This window comes from Silurus aristotelis (genome assembly GCF_946808225.1).
Source record: "Silurus aristotelis genome assembly, chromosome: 25".
In the NCBI taxonomy this organism is placed as follows: Eukaryota; Metazoa; Chordata; class Actinopteri; order Siluriformes; family Siluridae; genus Silurus; species Silurus aristotelis.
Genome location: NC_139598.1, coordinates 2,403,713 through 2,417,230, shown reverse-complemented (window position 1 = coordinate 2,417,230; position 13,518 = coordinate 2,403,713). Strand labels below are relative to the sequence as shown.

Genomic DNA, 13,518 nt, shown 5'->3' with positions numbered 1-13,518 from the left:
CGTACAGATACCGACAGATACATTCGGTCGTATTTGCCATAATCAACCGTTTAAAACCCGTTGAAAAACAAACACTCCATGTAAATACTTTAGATGGATTAATACTTAACTTTATTACAAAATAGAAATGTAAAAAAAGTACTGAATTATGAAAATGTGCTAAATGAAATAAAAATATTAATAAAAAAAATTATAATAATTTATAAAAAATCTCATGTGTAAAAAACAAACAGCATGTGGCGCCTCTAGAGGCCGCTCTCGTAATGACAGTGGACCGAAAGCCGGAAAAACTATCGGTATGGATTTTTGCAGGTTGCTGGAACTACCTACTATTGGCTAAAATCGATAGTTTTTCCGGTTAATGTCGATTGAAAGGTCGTACTCATGACCTCAGTGGATTTCGGTACTAGTGGCGGCTCGGCATTTCTAACTAGAAAGCCTGTCGGTACCGCCGCAGTGGAGACGGAGCATTCTTCTGTGCAATGTGTACTTTGATTGAACGGCGTGTGATAAAATTTTCCTCCTCTAATGGCATTCTGTCATATTCCAGCTACTCTAAGTCCAAGCCATACTCCTGGGCCCCTGAACAAGGCCCTTAACTGCTCAGTTGTATGAGGAGATAAATGTATGTCACTCTGGAAACGTTTGAAAAATGTGAAAAACACGTGTTACAGATGTGCCTGAAAATTACCAGATCCAATACAGAAGGCGAGTCACGATGTAAATCACTGGACGTGACGATCTCTGGAAGGCTGCTGTAACGATTCTGATCGAAATGTAAAAAACATTGAAAGGCAAATGATTAAAAAGAACTGATGGACACAATAAAACAGGAGAGATGCTCTAAATACCAAATAAACAAACTCGAACATTTCACCGTCTTCCAAAGAACCGAAAGAAATCGAATCGTATCGTAGCAAATTCATTCGAATTCGAACGAACACAATCGCAGTAGACTCAATAAATCAGTTCTCAGAACCGTGTTGCGTCACGATCCGTGGCGTCATCAAACGTCACACCGACGACTAATCAAAATCAGGGTTTAACTTATATATCTGGGCTCGAAAAAATCAGCCCCAGCGTCACGTCTTCTGATCTGGTGCTTTTACTCGCACCTGGTTCAGGGTTCAGGACATTTATTACCAGCTAAATCAGACCAAGTTCAGATCCTGAATTCTGTTCATTCTGTGATTTCGAAATTAGATGCCAGCTCTTCGAAGTTGTCCATTCAGAATACATGTCTACTAGACACTGCAGAAAAAAGAACAAGGACGTCATCCATCCATCCATCCATCCATCCATCCATCCTGTCAGTTAAAGGATCGTGTGTCAGGGCTGAGGCTGATGCACTGCACATCCATAAACACAGTATCGTTTCTTTGGGAGTGGAACCTCGGAGATGGTGCACACACACACACACACACACACACACACACACACACACACACACACACACACACACACACACCTGGCCGCATGTGGAAGTTGGAAACCGCGCGGCCAGCAATAAAGACACCAGCGCTTTGAATAACACTGACTTTCGTAATGAACCTGATTAAGCAGGAAAGATGAGAACATTGAAGAACCTCACCTCAATCCCTATGGCCATCTTTCGCCAAGGGTCAGCCAGCTGCGCCAGCGGCATGTTGCCTACTCCAAGCCGGACACACACACACACACACACACACACACACACACACACACACACACACACACACACACACACACACACACACACACACACACAAATAGCTTTCTCAGAAGCGGCACGTGATGACCTCCGAAGCCCTGGTCGCTCCTGGAGAGCCGGAAGTCAGAGTGAAAAGTCCCGAGCTGAGTGGAGATGGAAGCGCCGGGCTGCGCTCTGGAGTAACACCGAAAACGCCGCCACCACTCGGTTTTTCTTCTCCTCGCTTCCCCGCTGCGCTTACTCCCGCCCTCTCTCTCTCTTTCTCTCTCTCTCCCTGTCTCTCCCTTTCAACCCCGCATTCCCTTCTGCCAAAACCACGCCCACATCCTTGCTTCCGCTTTGTGAGACTCCGCGCACGCTGTTGGTTCACCTGCCTGTCAATCAGAGCAGCTTTCAAAGCACGTCACTAAGCGGTGGGCGGGACTAGAGGAGGGGCCGAGCAGCGATAGTAAACAGGTGAATGCAGGAGAGCGGATGTGACGAAACGCGCATCCTGCTGGGTTATTAATTAATTAATTAACGAATTCATTCATTCATCAATCAGATACGACAAATTGATACACTAATAACATTGCGGTATTTAACTAATTGCACTGGTGGTATGTGATGGATCTAATTAAGAATTAATCGCATATGACCAATTAATGAACTAATAACACTGTGGCATGTAATTACATGTTAATGACATTAATTAGAGCAGATGTTGTATTTAATTGATAATCCCGCGGAAATAAATAAATCGCATACTACAAATAATAATAATAATTATTGTTGTATTAATTAATTCACTGCATCGATTATAGTGGATATTAACAACAAATTCATTAATGACCCGGTGGTATTTGATGAATGTAATTAATCGCATATGACCAATTCATGAATTAATTACATCCTGGGATTTTATCAATTAATCGCACTAATTAGAGCAGATGTTGCCAAACAATTAATTACTAACCCGGTCAACTCATTACATCCTTGCTAATTAATTCAATTAATCGATTATGATTTTTTTTTTTGTGAATTGTATGTAAGAACACTAAAGAAGAAAACTTTTTAAATATATTAAATTACCGTTTCTGCTTTTGTATGCTGAGATAATACATTAGTGGTTTTTTTATTATTATTATTCATATTACTATAATTTTAAACTATAAAGTTTTATAAATATCAACTTATGTATATAAGATCCCAGAGGACAAGGTTTATATAGAGACTGTATTATTATTATTATACAACTAAAAAACATTTTTAAAAAATCAGCTAATTATTTTTATTAATCGATCAATCAATCAATCAATCAATCACACCCTCTACTATACAACAAAGGTTTTGGTGAATAAGTGGGTCTTTAGTTCAGCTTTAAAAGAAGAGAATTCCCTTTCGGAGGTGAGATCAGGAAGCAGGGAATTCCGAAGCTTAGCCACTGACAAGGCGCAATCACCCCATGATTTAGGCACTTCAAGCCAAACATGATTATGTACATTAATGTAGATTTTAACTTTGAAATGTATATATTATTAATTGTTTAGTAATTATTATAAAAAATCCAAATAAATGAGTCACATTATTTTTAACACATCTGTGGAACATAAAAATAAAAGACCTTCGGAAGTAACGATCTCTGTGGTGGACATTTAATTTCTGAAGGGAAACATGATGTTCTTCAAATAAATGAATAAACGTTTCTGAATTATTGCTGCTCCGAGCTGAAGCGACACGAAGATGAAAATCTCACAATGATGATTACATTTTTAATTCTAACAGGACCAGAAATAAAGTGTCTCAAGTCTCTTATGTAATTTTCTTTTCTTTTATTGTTTTAAGGTAGTTATAAAGCAATCACACTGCTGCATCCAGGACTGGTGTTTTATCTAAATATAGACAAATGAAACATAATTATAATGTTCATTTACAAAAGTCAAATTTAGCAAACGTTTTAAATGATAGTCAAACCCGATAGAAAAACCTTTTACAAAACTTACTGGATCCACCCTCACTGAACCTCAGCAACACGCCAAAGTGATACCATCACCATCCTCCTTTTCCTTTAGAGGTTTATCTTTCAGTACACAAGATCAAATTGGGAGATTTTTTTCTGTATTTTTTTACTTTGAATTTCATCTTATTCATTGCTATTTAGTTACACAAGCAGTTAAAAGTCACTCACACAAACATTAGACAAAAAAAAATGAAAAACCCTATAAGATTCAAGTTGAGACATCATGAGCATCATCATCATCATCATCATCATCCGAGGATGAAACCTGAAACCAAATGTAACTCACAGACGTTACATAAAGAGAAAAGCAGCAATAACAGACATTTTTTCTTTATATATTCTGAAGGCAGTCATTTAGGATCGACAAAATCTTTGGAAAAGTCACTGGAAAAGTCACTGATTGAAGGATCAGGTTGTGGGTAATTTCTAAGATCACAAAAGATGCATGTATTAGTGGCAAAAAAAAAAAAAAAAAAACCACTGAGGACATGTGCTTAAAAAAAAAAAAACCAAAAAACCATACAAATTATTATTATATGTAGCAAAAGAATTATGTAGTTATATATTTAAATGTAATGTATAAATACAAGTTATTCAAATCAATAAAACTAAGCAAAAACAAACAAAAAACCCCCTAAATATAATTAAACATTTAAAAAGGAACATTAAAACCAAACCACAAAAACAGCAACAAAAAAAATCCATAAAAATAAAACTAAATTAAAAACCACAAAACAAATAATAATAAAAAAGGTACTTAAAGGATAAAAAAACCCCCCACACTTTAAATACACAAATACAGAGAATTTTTTATTCTTTTATAAAAACTGCAGAAACGAGGCTTTGACCTTTTTTTTTTTTATTCGCAATGTTTTGTAACTGGTTTGATCAGGAAAAAGAAAACAATAAAATATGTAACAGAGAAGATCTCAGACGAGAAGAAAGAAGGCACATGATGCTGATGATGAAGACGATAAAATAAATGTGACCCTTGGCATTTGTGCGTTTCGTTTTATTGTTAGTTAAGAGACGTTTTGGGACATTCTGGTACATTCTGGAGGTTTTGCGGAGCTCCGGGCTGCACAGTCAGCTCTGTGGCGGCTGGTAGTGTTCAGCTGGTGGACCTGAGCTTGACCCAGGGGTTTGTTCCTCGCACCTCAATGGGTGGCTGGTTGAAGTAGATGTGGTTGCAAAGGTCCTCCAGCAGGGGCTCAGGGTCAGACGTAGCAAACTGCGCTGCTTCCTCCACCTCCTTACGCACCTCCACGTCGATCTCCTGTAGGGCGTGAGGTCGGGATTTTATTCTGGGCCAATTTTATTATGCGACTATTATTTTTTACAGCAAACACAACAACAATTCCAGCTTATATATACACACACACACACACACACACACACACACACACACACACACCTTTATGTACAGTATATGTTTATATATGAGATGTGACCAAAAGTTTGTAGACACCTGACCATAAGTTTGCTATATGCTTTTCAAACATCCATCTCCATTTGCCCATATAATAAGCTCCACTTGTCTGGGAAGCTGTTCTACTAGATTTAGTGGAGATTTGTGTGAGATTTATTCAGCCACACGTGTGTTAGTAAAGTCAGGTACTGACTTAAGTGATGTGAGGAGGCCTGAGGTGCACTCAGTGTTCACGTTCATTGTTCAATAGGTTTGGAGATCTTCCACTCCAGCTCATGGATAGCAGATCTTCATGAATCTGGCTTTGTCATGCAGGAACACATTTGGGTCTCCTAGTTCACGTGAAGGGAAATGTTCATGTTCCAGCGTCCAAAGACTCGTTTTTGTGAACATTTCGGGAAAGAACCTCATATAGCGGGAAAAGTCAGGAGTGTAAACCACAATTTTTTTTGTCTGTATAGTGTGTGTTTATATGCATATAGACACACACACACACAAACACACACACACACACAAATGCACCTTAAGTTCCTCCACGCTGGACAAGTTGTTGTTAAGCAGTCGGTCCTTCAGCAAAGTGATGGGGTCGCTCTTGCTGCGCACTTCCTGGATCTCATCACGTGTTCGATAACTGGATTAAAACAAACACACACACACAAAAATCTAATCGATATCAGAATTCAGCACAGTGATCGGTGGTAATGGGTAGAAGAAGCATCACTCCGGTCTCTCTCTCTCTCTCCCCCTCTCCCTCCCTTCCTCCTCCTAACCCACAGAGTTGGGGTCATTTTCCAAGACCACCCATGCCGTATCCATGGTAACAACCAGTAAGAAGTAAACCCCAGGGACGACCGATCACGTACGGAGATATCAACCAGCCCGAAAAATCGATTGTTTGCTTCTTAAAGGGTACTTTGGGAGTTTATTTTTGTCCGGATTGTCGACTCGCTCCACGTCTGAGTGAAATTTAAAGAAGGACGTTCGAAAACAGTTCATTCTGAAGGTGAAATAAAGCAGGATGCAAGTGTGTAGTCTGTACCGATGCCTCCATAAAACCCAACACATTCATAAGCATGAGATATAATGCAGAAGTACCAAGTCAGATCAGCTGAAAAGTTTCATTTGGATCGATTCATCTGATTTTGCTCAGGTCACATGACCCAGGGATACACAGGGGGTTTTATAAATGCGTTTTTGGCAGCTGTATTTGCTCAAGTAACGTTTTGGCATGTTATAATTCACCTTACCTGATTCCAGGGTCGCTCATGCTGTGTCCGTGATAACGATAGGTCTGAAGTTCTATAACAATTGGGCCCTGGAGAACAAGGATCATCAGCGATCGTCACCAAAAAAACCAACATGAGCAATGTTAACGTGTTACTCTGCATGTGTGTCTGTATGGAGTTACCTTTCCGGATCTGCAGTGGTCTGCAGCGAATTTGGTAGCCTCTCTGATGCAAAGCACATCCATGCCGTCCACCTGATGTGCACACAGACACAACACACACGCAGACACCACACACACGCAGACAAAGAGTTGAAGGTCTATCAGAAGTGCTGGTTTTGTTCATATAATTTTTAGAATTCCTACTAGTCTACAAGTCTAGTTTAAAGTCAGAGTTTTGGCTAGTCCAGAGTCAGAGTCTAGTATCAGAGTTTCAGCTAGTCTAGAGTCAATTCTTGTTTTAGCCAGTTTCAAATCAGTGTTTGTCAGGGTTTTGGCTGGTACAGAGTCGGGGGTTTGGGCTGGTACAGAGTCGGGGGTTTGGGCTGGCTAGGAGTCAGGGGTTTGGCTGGCTAGGAGTCAGGGTTTTGGTTGGCTAGGTCTCCAGGTTTTGGCTGGCTAGGAGTCGGGGTTTTGGCTGGCTAGGTCTCCAGGTTTTGGCTGGCTAGGAGTCGGGGTTTTGGCTGGCTAGGTCTCCAGGTTTTGGCTGGCTAGGAGTCGGGGTTTTGGCTGGCTAGGTCTCCAGGTTTTGGCTGGCTAGGAGTCGGGGTTTAGTTTAGTTTCTAGGTTAGTAAGGACTAACATCATCATCATTGCCTGACTGTACATTACCCTCAGTCCAGGAATGAACTCCCCTCGCTTGTAGTAGTCGGTGCTGGCTGCAGCTCGCTCCACCGCCGTACCCATGCCGTATCTGTTGTTCTCACAGATGAAGATGCACGGCAGCTTCCACAGCGCCGCCATGTTGTACGTCTCAAAGATCTGCCCCTGATAATCACATGTGCAGCCATTTAAACATGGAGCACAGCCTCGTTCTGAGTTCATGTGGAAAAACATCTTACCTGGTTCGCAGCTCCGTCCCCGTAGAGTGCCACACACACCTGATTATTGCCCCGGTACTTACAGGCCAGAGCGATTCCTGCCCCGAGGGGAACCTGGGAGGCGACAATTACTCTTTAACACATAGTAAAAAAAGTGTAGAAGTATCACACTGTTTAGCGGATGAATGCGTCTCACCTGAGCGCCGACAATTCCGTTTCCGCCATAGAAATTCTTCGTGTACATGTGCATGGAGCCTCCTTTCCCCTTGGCGACTCCACCCCTTCGACCTGAGAACAGGGGATAGTTAATAGAATGCAGGCATCTGCTATTGTCTCCATACACAAAACTAATTTCATCATAGATTCTTCTCCAAACAGGAAGGTTTAGGACACGGTTTCTCTGTTAAATATAAATATACACGACATGGTCAAAAGTATTGGACAGGACACCTGACTTTTCCACTCGTATGTGGTTCTTTCCCCCAAACTGTTAATACAAAGTCCGAGGTTTAAGAATGAGAAGTGGGTTGATGTTAGAGCGCCCTCTTGTGTGCACATGTAGATATTGGCAGCTGCTTTTTTAGAAGAATGACTCATATGAAGAGCTACTAGATGTATAAGTGATAGAGGTGTATGAGTGATAGGGGTGTTTACGGTACGTGTATTCACACCGAACCGTTTCAGCACAGGGATTTCGATTTGGTGCATGTGTACTGCAGCGTCACTGTGGACACTCGCTCCATACCGGAAATACGATTTGTATTGTGTTTTAAAACTTTGCGCTGAACAAAAGCGATTTTTTTGCACATGCGCGAAATCGCTGCCACTTCCTGCCATCACCAATGATAGGGATAAAAATTCTTTAGCGTTTGCTTCCAGAATAACTGAAATAAGAACAGTTAAGTAGATCATATATTTACACACACACACACACTTATGCCGCACATCCCTAATAAATGACGTACATTGTGGTTATACACTGTAACTCCTATAACTGTGTGTGTGTGTGTGTGTGTGTGTGTAAACGGGCTTCCTTGATATGAACCTGTGAGCTCAGCCAGAATCTCTTTTACAGGCACTCCGCGGGTGTAGGTGTACCCGTGAGCTCGGTATGCCGTGATCAGGTGGTCGTCGAGGGTGATGGCGGCTTCGATCCCCATTGCACACGCCTCCTAATACACACACACAAACACAAATCAGTAAACCGCATACACGTATATATGTTCATGTAATCCCAAGAATGAATACAGAAGAATAGATTCGTCATCAACAGTGTAGGAGTGAAAATACATCATCACTGATCCTCACCTGGCCATCATACAGGTGACAGAAACCTCGAATGATCTTCTGCTTGTACAGCTGGTCTGCTTTCAGCTCCATGCGTCTTATTAGCTGCATGGTGCGATAGAATTTCAGACCATCCTCCCGAGTGAGCACGGTCTGGGTCGGGGGCCCCTGGTCCAGCAGGTAAAGATCACATGGCTGAGAGAGAGAAAGAGAGAGAGAAAGGAGGGTGGGGGGAAACATTAGATCAACATCATCACTGCGTGTTAGATCCCAGAAATCTAAATCAGATAACAGGGTCTGGTGCCAAACCACAACTGCAATGGATAAGACCTGGTGTTAGTGCAAAGGTGGAGATTTGTGATCGTCTAATTTCTCAGACTTGCACGTGTTTTGAACTGAACATTGCCAGGGACATATTTCAAAATTTATATTGTAAATAAATGTGTATTTAATAACAAAGGTTGGCTTTTGAACTAAAATGTCCTTTAGTTATTAATACATGTTGCGGCACTAGAAATTTACTGCTGAAACCATCGGCAAAAATCCATACCGATTCCGTTACGATGTCATTACGAGAGCGGCCCCTAGAGGTGAATCACTGACACTACGTTCTGTTTGTTTTTGCACGAAAAACTGCACGCTGCATAAAAGAAAATGGTTTTCTGATTTTGAAATATTCCACACGAAAAATCGAACCACACCATCAAGGACAGTGTGTTTTGTTTGTTTGATTGATGTGTTCTCCTCCTCGGTTCCTCAAACACAGCGATTACACTCTTCAGAGAAAAGATTGAATTGACTGACCTGCAGGAATGAAACTGCACTTTTTCTATCACCAAATTAAAAACCAAACTAACTGTTCACACAAGCAGTCTGTGATGACATATAAACATTTGCACAATGACACAGACCAGACGATGAAGGAACAGACCAGACGACGAAGGAACAGACCAGACGACGAAGAAACAGACCAGATGACGAAGAAACAGACCAGATGAAAGAGCCGACGATGAAGCGTGCAAAAGAAACTTATATGACGTATAAACATTTGCACAATGACACAGACAAGACGAAGAAACAGACCAGACGAAGAAACAGACCAGACCGGACGAAGAAACAGACCAGACCGGACGAGGGAACAGACCAGACCGGACGAGGGAACAGACCAGACCGGACGAGGGAACAGACCAGACCGGACGAGGGAACAGACCAGACCGGACGAGGGAACAGACCAGACCGGACGAAGGAACAGACCAGACCGGACAAAAGAACAGACCAGACCGGACGAAACAGACCAGACCAGACGACGAAACAGACCAGACCAGACGACGAAACAGACCAGACGACGAAACAGACCAGACGACGAAACAGACCAGACGACGAAACAGACCAGACGACGAAACAGACCAGACGACGAAACAGACCAGACGAAGGAACACGCAGTGAAGCGTGCAAAAGAAACCCATCCAAACTCTCAGTCGAAATGTTTCACAGAATCGTGGGCAGATGATGCCCTGGTGTTTAGTCACATGACCTGAGTCACATGACTGCTTTGTTCTGAGTCTCAGAAGCTTTGAAACCCCACCTTACATAATGATTAAATAACTGGATTGTTCAATGTCGGGACTTTTATTCTACTAAATAAAAAGTATGAGCTTGAAACTGAACCAAGACTCCTGGATGATCACAAGTTCAGATCAAAGTCAAATTTCTGGTGATTATTATGTCGCTACGAGTCGCAAACCCACCTTGATGTCGAATGTGGCCTGAGGAGTGAAGCTGGCATAGGAGCGGCTCGATAGCACTGCCTTGGACACCTGCAAAAGAGAAACGAAAAGATCCTGGTCATGAAGGTTTTAGATGCAACACGGAACATTACGAACAGGGTGCAGCTGCTACAGCGTGAGTGACAAATAGGTTCCTGGACTCTCCACGACTTTATGTCACTTTAAATGGATAAAAAGCGTGCAATTGATAAATAGATCAGAACCAGAACCAGGTTTATTGGCCATGGGTGTTGACACAAGGAATTTGGTTCCAGCTGTTTGTGACTCTATACAACAATATACAATTTAACTCATAAACAAGATAATTTACATATTTACTTCTGGATGCACATATTCCATATGGAATAATGAAGTATAATATAATAAAGATGATATTTCTGTACCCTGTGTGATGAACATAAACTGTCCCTCAGCATCCAGTCACTGCAGAATAACTGTCTACTGTATAAAACTACAAAAACAATATTTTCAGTGTTTAATTCAGTCAGATTTATGTTTAAACGCTGTATTTCGTGCCCTGCAGGTCCTACAGGCACAAATCAAGGTCAGGGATTCCAGAGATTCCAGCTGAGCAACTTAGCCGCTAATGTTAGCTTCCTAGCTAGCTGTCTATTTTTGTTCCCGTGTCTACATGTGCAAACATCAGGCAAACATTACGAACACGTACTTTACTCTTTGCTGCTCCTCTGAACGCCATTGAAAGCAAAGACATCATGTTTAATCGGTTCCACAGCCGAAGCGAAACGGACAACTTGGATTTCTCTGCACTTCCGGGTTCAGCTCTTCTTCGGTGGTGGCAAAACGAGTAAAATCGGTTCCTTATTGCCCCCAAACGTCTGCAGAGAGAATTACACAAAACCTTCACTCAAAGCCTAAAGGAAAATAATTTTACTGTTAAAGCAGCGATCAAGGGATAAAAAAATGAAATCACACTTTTATAAGTAAAATTGATTTACATAACTAATTAGATCATAATATTTCTATGAATATTAATGATAATGATAGTTATCTAGACTGCCTCCGTCTGGCTCTGACTCCATAGCAAAGAAGGCTGATGATCATGGGTAATAATGAAAATGAATCTTTTTTTTCCTCTTTTTATCAGAAAATAGGGCAAAAAAAACGCAGTCTCTTTAATTAACCGGGAGAATATATTTACTGTATTTTGACTGGAAGGAACCACTCACGATGGCTTATAATAGCGAGTAGTTTACAGAATATAAAGCAATAAAAACAAGCAGAAAATCTCCTGATCATCAGGGCACCTGTTAGTGGGTGGATATATTTTTCAAGCAATGAGAAAATTTTGTCCTCAAAGTTGACGTGTTAGAAGCAGGAAAAATGGGTGAGCGTAAAAGATTTGAGCGAGTTTGACAAATTGTGACGTCTAGACGTCTGGGTCAAAGCATCTCCAAAACTGCAGCTCTTGTGGGATTTTCCTGGTCTGCAGTGGTCAGTATCTATCTAAAGTGCTCCAAGAAAGGAACAGTGGTGAACCGGCGATAGGGTCGTGGGGGCTGAGGATCATTGATGCACGTGAGGAGCGACGGCTGGTCTCTGTGATCCAACAGACGAGCTCCTGTAGCTCAAACTGCTGAAGAAGTTCATGCTGTTGATGATCGACGGGTCATTTCATAGCGTTTCTCTCAGGTGTGCTGTTACAAGTAGCAGCACAACCGAGTGTAATTTTACACTGGAGTTTCTGTCCAATCAGATTTCAGCCGTCACATCACATATGGACATAAGGCTCTTGGTAGATACAAATCCATGTTGCTTTAAGCGTCTGCTTTAACCAATCAGACTGATTAGGCCACATCAAGGCCCTCTAGCTGGTGTCCAGTTACGTTGGCATTTATTCTGATTGGACGGTCTAAAATAACACTAGTCAGAGCGTGCAAACTGCATCTGTAGCAAACTGCACAAGCTCAAATATATTCGTGTGGATTGAATAGCTGCTGATTTGGTCGCAAAAATACTTACAAGAACATTTAAAGATGGACTTTTCATGAACAGCTGGACATCGTGAGGAACAGTCGGCCCAAACATTTCAAAACGGTCGCTAAGCTTTTCCATGAACCATTTGCGTTTTCTTTACTGTAGCATTTGCACAAAAAACACACAATTTACTTCCAGTTAAATTTCCCAAGGAAAACCGTAATGCGTGGAACCAAATGCGTGATTTTCTGAGGTGAATATCGATGCTTCTGCTCGAGATGATGTATGTAGGAGGTGCAGCTGTGGCTACAGTGAAAGGAGACGTGTTGATTTGTGTTCATTGGGTTTCCTGCTTTAGTGATGACATTCATTCTCGCTGTACTACTGCACTACTGCACTTCTCTATAATACTGATGCTTTCTATAGACATGGTTTCATAATGATGGTGGACTGATTCAGGCAGGACACCACTGAAATTTAATATATATATATATATATACAAAAACAATAATAAACGCGTTGTGATGATAATGTGCATGTCTAGTAAAACAAAAACAAAAAAAAGCATTTCCTAATGCAAAATGAATAACAGGTAAGTTTGGGTGAAACAGAACAGGTAGGATATTTCTAAAGGCTAAAATTAGATAATAACGTGAAATTACCGGACCCCTAAATCAGACATTCAGGCGACACTTTTTCACCCAGAACAATAAACATTTACCTGAAGTTCCGTATCCAGATGTGTCTTATTATCCGGGTGAGTGCAGAAGCAGTAAAAAACCCTTTCTTTAACAGAAAAGTCGCAAACTTTTGGTCGCACAATGAGGATGTGGATGTTCTGTATGAGGTTTGGAGCGTCACACGCGATTAAAGACCTCGTCTGGTTGGGTCGTTGCTATGGTAACCGGGAAGAGACGTCCGGGTGGTAACTCTGGATGTCAACAACAACAACTATAATAACAATTACGATAATAATTATTGTTATTATTATTATTATTATTATTATTATTATTATTATTATTATTATTATTATTCAATGGAAAAAGGTGTGGAATCTGTTCTAAATATTTAATTACCAATAAGGTAAAGGATGTTTCCCTAATACTACTTTATCTCTTCTATCATA

General features: G+C 41.1%; 2 protein-coding genes across 5 annotated transcripts in view; both read right to left on the bottom strand.

Annotated features, from left to right (window-relative positions):
- Window positions 1-1,997, bottom strand: part of rps6ka3b (ribosomal protein S6 kinase, polypeptide 3b) — a 38,094-nt gene extending 36,097 nt beyond the window's left edge. The window contains exons 1-2 of one of the 4 annotated variants that reach the window (XM_083529381.1): window positions 1,592-1,997; window positions 692-766 (exon numbers count right to left, since the gene is read on the bottom strand). In XM_083529381.1, the coding sequence (XP_083385507.1) occupies window positions 692-766; window positions 1,592-1,645 (129 nt within the window). In that variant the 5' untranslated portion in view covers window positions 1,646-1,997. The remainder of the gene's footprint in view (window positions 1-691; window positions 767-1,591) is intronic. The other 3 variants (XM_083529380.1, XM_083529384.1, XM_083529383.1) reach the window with 3 other exon arrangements.
- Window positions 1,998-4,531: 2,534 nt separating this feature from the next.
- On the bottom strand, window positions 4,532-13,243 carry pdha1b (pyruvate dehydrogenase E1 subunit alpha 1b). Its single transcript, XM_083529426.1, has 12 exons — window positions 13,114-13,243; window positions 11,125-11,293; window positions 10,419-10,487; window positions 8,692-8,865; window positions 8,429-8,555; window positions 7,580-7,671; window positions 7,405-7,497; window positions 7,175-7,330; window positions 6,527-6,598; window positions 6,366-6,433; window positions 5,641-5,749; window positions 4,532-4,965 (listed from the first exon to the last, which is right to left on the bottom strand). The coding sequence occupies exons 2-12, from the start codon at window positions 11,170-11,172 to the stop codon at window positions 4,801-4,803; spliced, it is 1,173 nt and encodes a 390-aa protein (XP_083385552.1). The 5' UTR covers window positions 11,173-11,293; window positions 13,114-13,243; the 3' UTR covers window positions 4,532-4,800.
- Between the last annotated feature and the right edge of the window lie 275 nt (window positions 13,244-13,518).

Bases quoted from the DNA above. Each gene is read 5' to 3' on its own strand.
- pdha1b (XM_083529426.1), bottom strand. From the start codon at position 11,172: ATGATGTCTTTGCTTTCAATGGCGTTCAGAGGAGCAGCAAAGAGTAAA. The intron at 7,331-7,404 runs GTAAGATGTTTT...TGTGATTATCAG, and splicing joins GGGACGGAGCTGCGAACCAG to GGGCAGATCTTTGAGACGTA. The intron at 6,599-7,174 runs GTAATGTACAGT...TGTGCACATCAG, and splicing joins AGTTCATTCCTGGACTGAGG to GTGGACGGCATGGATGTGCT.